We start from the raw sequence: 9,720 nt of genomic DNA on the forward strand, positions 1-9,720 counted from the left end.
GTGCATATGGCCTACTGGGTGGGCGTAGCCAGCTCTACATCGTTCGCATCAAGGGTGCCTGTGGGGGCCTGGGCAGGAGTGGGACAGATCTGAGGGTCTCTGGCAGGAGGAGAGTCTCTGGGCCAGGGCCAAGGCAGTGGGGGCTGTTCCCTCACTGTTTCCAGGATGGCTTCGCGGGCCACATGAAACCACTTCGCAGGCCGGATCTGACCCCCGGGCCTTAAACACCAGACATGTCTGGTCTAAGGGATGGCTCTTCTCTCATAAGGCCCACGCCCATCCCTGTAAAACCAGGGTTTAATCCACCCAGTTTTCAGGATTTCCAGGCACTTCAAGGTTTTGGTAATGGTTTTCAAAGCCCTACATGGCATGGGTCCGGAGTACCTCGGGGATCACCTGCTGCCGGCGTCAACTTCCCTCCGCCCTGTGCGTTCCCACAGAGAGGACCTCCTCAGGGTGCCACCGATCAGAGAATGTCGGCTGGTGGCCCCCAGGGGGAGGGCCTTCTCTGTGGGCGCCCCGGCTTTATGGAATCAGCTGCCGGTTGAGCTCCAGATGGCACCTGACCTTCGCTCCTTCCGACGATAGGTCTGAAGACCTATCTATTTGAACAAGCCGGCCTGGCCTGATGGGGGATGTGTTGGGGTTTTTATTGTGGATTTTTTATTACCATCTATTGTTTTAGCTCGGGCTCCTATTTAATTCTTTTTTAATTTTTGTATTCTGTATTTTTATATGTGCCCTGTTCACCGCCCTGAGTCCTTCGGGAGAAGGGCGGTATACAAATATAATAAATACTAAATACTACAAATGAATCGCGAAGGGCCGAAGGCTGCATCGGACTACTTCTTGGACGGAGCTAGGGCTCAAAGCCCCCGTCTCCCCTCTCGCTCCCGCTGCTAGGGGGGGCCGCTTGCTCTCTCCTCCCTCTGGGGCGGGGAAGCGGGCAGCAAGGGGCGGCGCCAGGAGGCACCCTTGCCTTGAGGTACAAGCCCGGCGGTGGCTGCTGCTTGTTCTTTCTTTGCCCCCAGCTGCCTCCGTCTCCCCCTCGCTATGTTACTTCGGCTCCACGGCAACCTCTTGCTCGCCTTCCTCCTGAGCTGTGCGGCGAGAGGTCAGGAGCGGGAGCAGGCGAGCGAAAGCCAAACTCCGCTCCAGGCGCTGCAGATTGAAACCCTGGTAAGTGTGCGGGGAAGGCGCCGCCGCCGCCGTTGACTCCGCTGCTTTGGGGGGGGGGGGAAGAAAGAAGCCGGCACGCCTCGGGGCCTCCGGCTGCTTAAATGACAGCTCGAAGGGAGAGAATTCCCCCGGCGCGCAGCCGCTCCGGCCGCTCCCTCACGTGCGAATCCTTCGCCTCGCGGGCGAATTAGGAAGGGCGAGAAAAAAAGAAGCCGCTTGGCACGGAGCTCTGCGCCTTGGGTCTCCAGGGTGAAAAGTTGCCATCCGGCCAAAGTCTTCACCCGCACTCCCCTCAGCCCAGGAGAGGATGAGCAGCTGGCCGGGTTTTGTTTTGGTGTTTCGTTTTAGTGTTTCGTTTTCCTCCGCAGGTGGCGCCCCCTGAAGGCTGCGCGGAGCCCTCGGCGCCAGGCGACACTGTGGCAATCCACTACACGGTGAGTTAAAGCCAGGGGTGGGGGGGGGAGGCGCGTCGCCGGGAAGCACGGCGAAGCCACACGCACACGTCAGCACAGCCTTCTCCCGCCCGGGGTTCCCTTACTGGTGGGTGGGGTTTCCGAAGGCTCCGCCTCCTGCTGTCGGAAACACACATCGAGATTAAGGAGGAAGTTTCGAAAGTCCGTGGAGTTTCCTGTGGGGTGCCGAGGCGGGGGGGGAGGGGGAAGAGAGGGGGGGATTTTTTTTTTAATTTTTTATTTTAATTCCATTTATATCCCGCCCTTCTCCGAAGACTCAGGGCGGCTTTACAAGCTTAGCAGTAGCCTTCATTCTATGTATATGCCTGCTTATTAGGGCTTTCACACAACCCCCAAGCGGCATTATTACAAAGTCAGCTTAATTGCCCCCAACAATTGCAGGCAGCTGGGGTTACTTAAGGAGGCATTGGCGGCTTTAGGGAATGCCCTTCCAATCTCGTGGCGTGGGGCGAGACCGAGGCGGAGGAAGGCTGAGTTCGTGACCCGTTCAAACTGCACGTGCCCTCTGGAAGTTTTGGAAGGCTTTATGCCCGACACGTAACTTGGGGTGGCCGTAGTGTGTGAGAATCATATTCCATAAGTTTCTATATTAACCCCCATAAAATGAAAGGGAGAATGTGAGGTCGTCTAACTTTGGGTGACAGCCTGTCACCGTCTCTGATAATTGGTCCTGGGGTGGGGGTGGGGGGGAGGAAGCGGTCTCTCCTTCGCTAAGTGTGTTCAGGGGAGGTAGAGCGCCATTTAACTAAAAGTAATCCTCGACTTAACAACAGTTTGTTTAGTGACCGTTCACAGTTACAACGGCACTGAAAAGAGTGACATGGCCAGTTTTTCACATGACCGTTGTAGCATTCCCCATGATCATGTGATCAAAATTCAGGCACTTGGCAAGTGATTCATATTTATGACGGTTGCAGAGTCCCCGGGTCAGGAAGTCAGATTTATTTAACAAGTTTGACTAATTTACCGGTAACGACTGCAGTGAGTCACTTAACAACTGTGGGAAGAAAGGTTGTAAAATGGGGCAAATTCACTTAACAAATGTTTCACTTAGCAACAGAAATTTTGGACTCATTGTCGTAAGTCGAGGACCACCTGTAGAAGGTTTTTGTTTGGACAACACTGGCTCCCTCGGCTAGGAAACTGAGATGAGCACTGCCCCCTAGAGTCAGACACTACTGGACAGGGGGAACCTTTACCTTTTTAATTTAGATTCCTGCATAAGCCAGGGTGTAGGGCCTGGCCTAAGTAACTCCTTGAACGTTATAATTCTAGGAATGTAGTAACATCTGATAGGCCATTGTTTTTCAAATAAAGTCACTGCTTCTCAGCCCAACTCAGCTCACAGGGTTGTTGTGGGGAAAATAGTAGTCAGTGTGTTGGTACGTTTGCCTCTTGAGTTGAAAAAAAAGGGCAGGATAAAAATCTAAAAAGAAACCCCTTCGCAACGTTAAATTTTCAGCTCCCAGAATTCCCCAGTAGTATGCATCGGGGATTTGAGGTACGCACATCTTAAAGTTACCAAGTTTGAAAAGCATTGGGTTGTAGCTTTATAAGCTCTTTTAAGCAACATGCAGCGTAGTTAATCCTGTATCTCTAAATGTTCCTAGCCAAGGTTGATGGAAGTAGCTATTAGGATGGGATGGGATGAAGCGTCTATAATACTAATGCAAAAGAGCTATGCCAGTTAAAGGTGCAGAAGTAGGTTTAAAGTAGGCAAATGGATGAAAAGATTAAAAATAGGAAAGTCTCTGCTCTGGAAAGGCAGGAAACCCATCCTGTCAAGAGTCCATGCCCACACTTTTTTTATGCAATTATGTAAAGAGGCCTGGTAACCTCTGGTTTAAATTGCTACAATACTTTATGAGCGGAGATATTTGAAGCGAATGTGGAAACACTCAATACAAACTGTAATTACTAGTAACTATGAGGCTAGTCAGAGTATATTGTGCATCATTGGACTTGGCTTTATTCTGAAGCAATTTTTTTTATCACTTGTAACCCAGAGATCTACAAAATAAGAATTGAAGTCATCTTCAGATACCTTATCCTAGCAGGAAAATGGACAGTTCGCTTCTCTGGGGCCTCCTATCTTCATGCCCTGAGCCATGATATCAGTATCATGTGATCCAAATATCAGTATGTAAAAAAAAGGATAATTTTTGCTTAGGGCAGCATCATAACCAGCTATTAGTATGTCTAATCATCTGAAAGAAAAGGAGCACCATTTACCACAGTGGGAATTATCCATTCATAAATTGATTACGTAGTTTTGTATATGGATAAAAGTAACGATTCTGAACTTCCGTGCTATTAGTTGCAGGAAATGCTATTATGAAAAAGACATCCCTGTGACTATAGAGGAAAAAATGGCTTCTCCTAAAATGGTACCCCATGCTCGCCTACAGTATTTTTGTTTTGAGTATGATAGGAAATTAAATTGACCTGCATGAAGTTGCTGTCCGTACTTTTTCATCATGGGAGATAGTGATATTTCATTTCTTACAAAGTTATAGGTTTCAGCACTTTATCTTGATTTAAAACAAAACAATTGTGGAAAGGGCAATTGATGTTAGAACATCAACTGCCGCTTGATGTTAGAAATATGTGCACACACCCCTCAGTTTAAGGATATTTTTTTTACAGGGTACTCTTGAAGATGGCCGCATTATTGATACCTCACTCTCCCGTGATCCATTGCAAGTGGAGTTGGGCAAAAGACAAGTCATACCAGGTAGACCTCTGTTCTTAATGTTCTCCTGTTTTTTAGTATAAGATGCTTAGTTTGGCTGAGGGACGTGCCAAGGAAAGCAGTAGGAAGAAATAAAAATCTCTGGGTCGGTCCACAAATAGTCTTTGGCCAAAGAAACATACTTGCTACTGTTCCTTCTCTAAGTAAGTATTTTCTCTCTATGACACTATTCCTGTTGCCCCAAAAGTAGTTTGAATGTCTCCTTGCCTGATTTCATCATTTGATCCCAGCCTATACCAAAGAACTTTCAGTCGTCTTTAGCTGTAGCAGTGCTGAGGCAGTGTTTCCTCCCTTATCCTAACATTGGGTTTGCTCCGGATACAATCTGACATGCTTTACAGATTGTTGAGGTGGTGCTGCACTCAGTTCACTTTTGGAGGTGGGATTAACCTAAGTTCTCTTGTTAGTGCAGATATGCTCCTCCTTCCCCTCATCACGCTCACGATGGCAGCATTGAAACTGCGTGGTGAAGCGCAGAGAGCGAGTGATGACTATACCTCTGCTGCTTCCAACTCTTCCCACATCTTTATACACTGTTCAGGCTGCTTTTGGACGCCTTTTTAGAATATCAAAAGGAATGGAGCCTGACTGTGCCTTAAAAGTCCCCCACTGAATGGTATCCATGCAAAATACTTGTATTAAACCAGATGTTTTGACATATGGCTAAATCTGCTGGCCTAGCCATCAGGCAAAACCCGTCTCCTCCCCAACTCCATCCAATGTTGTGATGAATGGTTAGTGGATGTTTTCCTGTTGACTGCTGATGTTTGGTAGGAAAGAGATGGAAATAAAACCAAGAGGTAGCCACCAGTTGTTGTTGTTTTCCCTTAATCTGTTCTGTATTGTTTAGATAAGAACAGCAGTATTTGCTGACATCTTGCCTGTGACAGGATAGGGGCTGGCAAGGAGTTAGCACACATTTCACTAGTATCTTTTTATACTACCTCAAGGATTGATGGAAAGCACCTGGCCGTGAAGAAGACCCAAACTCAACATACTTCAAAGGTAGAAGGATAGATTTCAGTTGAAGATTAGAAGAAATCTTTAATGATAAAAGCATTAGATCCTGCAAATCTGGCACGGTGCTTTCTTTTAGAAGACTTCCAGCAGAAGCTAAGTACAGTAGTCATCTGTGGGACTGTATAAGATTGTGATTGGCATGTTTTATATATGCCATTCTTTTTGTCCTAGGCTCCCTACTTTCTTGCCTGTTTATTATTTATATTTTCGGTTTGATAGATTAATCTCAACCTGTGTTCTGATAACTAAACAAGAGATTTATTATTTTAATATGAAGAGCTCCTTTTAGAGGATCTGAATGTTCTAGGGGGAAAACCCCAGAAAGGCTTCTAATTAAGTTATTTTTTCCCCTCCCAATTCAGGTTTAGAACAAGGTCTGCTGAATATGTGTGTTGGGTAAGTAACTTCCAGTAACTGGAAATCTTTATAGGTAGTTGCTATACTCAATCAAGCCTGCAACCTCTGTTTTAAATTCTGTTTGTTTTCTGAGTAGAGCCAAGACGTGCTGCAGTTTCCAAGTGATAAACAAAAGCATTGTCTGCATTCAGAGATATTTTTCTTAGTTACTTGTTCAGACCACAGTGGAAAAATTCTGGTTCTTTAAATATTATAATGCTGTAGTCGACAGCATTCCTTACTAGAGACTGTATTGCTAGAATTTATGGGAATTCAACAGCTGGAAAATGATATAGTTCCCATTCTTGTGTTTATATAAAGACGGACATCAAAGAGAAACTAGTATTAAAAGGGCAATGATCAATAGAGAATGGAAAGAGGCTGAAAAGGTGTTTGCAAGAACAATAATAATAAAGCAAAAATTGCACCAATAGTAATAAACTATCTGGAGCACCACTTGAACATAATCGGCACTGAGAAAATCACCATCAGAACTGCAGAAAGCAGTTATACTTGGAACAGCCTACATTCTGCAACAGTACCTTTAACAAACAACATCTGCCTGTTCCAGGTCCTTGGGAAAGACTCAATGGGTGGCTAAAAATGCCAAATCCAGTCTCAACATCTGACTGTAATATTTTAACTGCACGCTGCCCAACTCTCAACTCTGGACTGCTTAGATTTATATTAAAAAATTATAATAAAATCAAAAAATAAAAGATGAGGTGAAGATTTGTTCTCCGAGCTTGTGGATTGGTTTCTGAATGTTTCGTTACCTGGCTAAGTAACATCTTCAGCGTAGTTTAGGGGTTGTCAGTATCAGTGTCAGCGACACAAGTTATTGACACTGACATTGCCTGAACTCCGCTGAAGATGTTACCTAGCCTGGTAACAAAACATTTGGAAACCAACCCACAAGCTCGGAGGAGGATCCTTCACCCTCATCCTACACCCAAGCTACAGACATTCGCCACTATTGCAAAAATGAAACATGGCAAGCACAGTGAAGTAAAGGATGTCACTTGCCAAAGATGAAGATTTGGGGGATGACAAGGGGTGCCTTCGAGTCAGTTTCGATTCTTGGTGACTGCCTGGACAAGTCCCTGCAGTTTTATTGGTAAGATTTCAAAACTGATTTGCCATTGCCTCCTTTCTAGAGCTGAGAGAGGGGCCTGGCCTACTTAGATGGGACTACAACTCAGAATCTCCTCCCATTTTCTAGCCTGACGCTCAAAGATTTACAGACTGGAATATGTACAGAGAAAAACAAAACAAAGTTAAGAGGCATGGAGGACAAAATATTATTGGGGGGGGGAAAAAAACCCCTCATTTACCGTATTTTCCGGCGTATAAGACGACTGGGCATATAAGATGACCCCCTACATTTCCTGTTAAATTATAGGGTTTGGGCTATACTCTTCCAATGCACACTAAATAAAAATTAAAAAACATCAGATTTGATTTTAATATGGTAATTTTAATTCAAATGCTTATGACATGCAGGTACTTAGTAGGAAAACTGTCACTTATAAACATAAGGCTGTTTGTCATCAAACATGTAAACATAAAACAGTGCACGTGAATTAAACTTTTCCTAATTCACTCTAAAGCTTTCCCTGTGCAGACCAAGTGGGAGATCCGCTCCAGGTTTTCCAGCCAGCCCGCCCAGTTCCTGAGTCAAATGTGTCCTTAGGGCTAAGCAGCTGCTCTGGCTGCTGCATTCCCCACCTGCCTTTCAAGTTGGGATAGACTGCAGCTGCTCTTCAACTTTAGAAGGAAAGACGCCCAGACCCCAGCCTGTAAAAAATCACAGACTGCAGCTTCTTCTCCAATTGGTCCCGCTTTCCCTGCACAGACCAAATGGGAGATCCGCTCCAGGTTTTCCAGCCAGCCCTGTCCCTAAACTTTCAGCACCTGGCGTATAAGACAACCCCTGACTTTTGAGAAGATTTTCATGGGTTAAAAAGTCACCTTATACGCCAGAAAATACGGTAGTTTTCTTTCAGACCTTTATGCAAGCCCTCACCAATTTTTTCTGGTCCCATCTTAATATTCAAAGGTGCTCCAGGCCTTAATTTCAAGAAGCACGTTATCAAAGTCAAAAATTCTCTTCCAGTTATGTAAATGTCATTCTACACTTGGAAACAGGCAATCCAGTCAGAATAAAACTGGTCCAGTATGTCTGTTCAGTTTTCCCCATGACTGCCCCTCCCCTCCCCCTCAAGGACATCGTTTGTTTTGCTGAAGGCTGCAATCTTTTCCTAGCTTAGAGGTGATCGGTTGGCAAAAATCCCACTGAAACTAACAGCCTTGTGCTCCTGTATCTTATGAGCACTGGCCTGGGCTTTACTCACTTTGTTTTCTGGCAGGGAGAAACGAAGAGTCACTATCCCTCCTCACCAGGCATACGGCAAAAGAGGTTCCCCACCAGCGATACCAGGTAGGATCCAGTTATCAGCAATTATTTAATGGCCGGTCAGCTTGCTGGGGCAGGAGGTAGCCAGATACTTAGCACCATTTGGACAAGGATGTCCAGTCCTGTTGTTTTGGAATATTGATTGGACACTTTTTTCTCTCACTGGGCCAGGAAAGAGAGACTGGAAAGGAATTGACGGTGGGCATTTAGGAAGTAATATTATAAAGCCACATCTGTGCTGCAGTTTTTATTTTGTAAACCAGGGGAGGGTTTAAGAAAAAAAAATGTTACAAAACTCTGGCGAGAAGGAAACGCACAAAAGGATAGCCCAGGAGACATGCAAACGCAAAAATAATACTTCCAGGCTTAGTTTGCCTGGAGAGGGTACTGGGTAACCTCTTAGAATCTTCTAGGTTTGTTTCACAGATTTCCTCTCTTTCCAGCTGATGCAGTTCTGCAGTTTGAGGTGGAATTAATCCAGCTCTCCAGAGCCAATTACTCGGAGAAGCTGTTCAGCGATATACTCCCCTTGCTGAGCATTGGGCTTGTCCTGGCACTGCTGGGACTGATTGGCTACTACCTCTACAAGAAAGCCCAGATGCCCCGAATATCTAAGAAGAAACTCAAGGAAGAGAAGAAAAATAAGGCCAAAAAGAAATAAAGTTGTTCCTTATCTTTTTCAACATTGCTTCCCACTGGAATGTGTGTGTGGGGGGGAGTGCTCATACTGTTTCCCACACATACACGGTATCTAAACAACTTAATTAGACATAACTCTTGCACAAAAGGCTGAGGATGGGGAACCACTTCCCATCACTGCACAGATCTCTAGTTCGATGTTCCTCACTGTATTGCCCTTTAGATGTGAGACCACAGCTACAGTTCCTTCTAGCCAGTGAGCTTCTAAGGAAACTCTGGATCCACAAAGGCTGATCTAATACTTTGTACAAGATTTAATCAAGTAAATGGCACAGAAGAGTGATTTTGAGTGTTCTTTACATAAACATGTTAACTCAAGAAGTGGTCACTGCAGAAAGTCTGTAAGGTAAAGGTTCCCCCGCACATGTGTGCTAGTCGTTTCCGACTCTAGGGACCAGTGCTCATCTCCGTTTCAAAGCCAAAGAGCCAGTGCTTGTCCGAGGATGTCTCCGTGGTCATGTGGCCGGCATGACTAGACGCCAAAGGTGCACAGAACGCTGTTACCTTCCCACCGTAGTGGTCCCTATTTTTCTACTTGCATTTTTATGTGCTTTCGAACTGCTAGGTTGGCAGAAGCTGGGACGAGTAACAGGCGCTCACTCTGCTACGCGGCACTCGGGATTCGACCCGCCAAACTGCCGACCTTCTGATCGACAAGCTCAGCATCCTAACCCACTGAGCCACCGCGCCCCTAGAAAGTCTGTATGGGGCATCTATTAATCATATGCGTTTGTAGTATAGATTTTACTTAAACATTCATACTACAAAATGGTTAAAAATAAGAG

The 9,720-nt window shown here is 45.5% G+C and overlaps 1 protein-coding gene across 1 annotated transcript; it reads left to right on the plus strand.

Moving 5' to 3' along the window:
- The first annotated feature begins 943 nt into the window (after positions 1–943).
- FKBP11 (FKBP prolyl isomerase 11) lies at positions 944–8,919 on the plus strand. Its single transcript, XM_081315808.1, has 6 exons — positions 944–1,179; positions 1,548–1,613; positions 4,299–4,386; positions 5,787–5,820; positions 8,190–8,260; positions 8,680–8,919. The coding sequence occupies exons 1-6, from the start codon at positions 1,054–1,056 to the stop codon at positions 8,895–8,897; spliced, it is 603 nt and encodes a 200-aa protein (XP_081171934.1). The 5' UTR covers positions 944–1,053; the 3' UTR covers positions 8,898–8,919.
- Positions 8,920–9,720: the final 801 nt, after the last annotated feature.

The sequence above is a fragment of the Vipera berus genome (assembly GCF_964194415.1).
Source record: "Vipera berus genome assembly, chromosome: 2".
In the NCBI taxonomy this organism is placed as follows: domain Eukaryota; kingdom Metazoa; phylum Chordata; class Lepidosauria; order Squamata; family Viperidae; genus Vipera; species Vipera berus.

Bases quoted from the DNA above. Each gene is read 5' to 3' on its own strand.
- FKBP11 (XM_081315808.1), top strand. From the start codon at position 1,054: ATGTTACTTCGGCTCCACGGCAACCTCTTGCTCGCCTTCCTCCTGAGC. The intron at 4,387-5,786 runs GTAGACCTCTGT...CTCCCAATTCAG, and splicing joins CAAAAGACAAGTCATACCAG to GTTTAGAACAAGGTCTGCTG. The intron at 8,261-8,679 runs GTAGGATCCAGT...CTCTCTTTCCAG, and splicing joins TTCCCCACCAGCGATACCAG to CTGATGCAGTTCTGCAGTTT.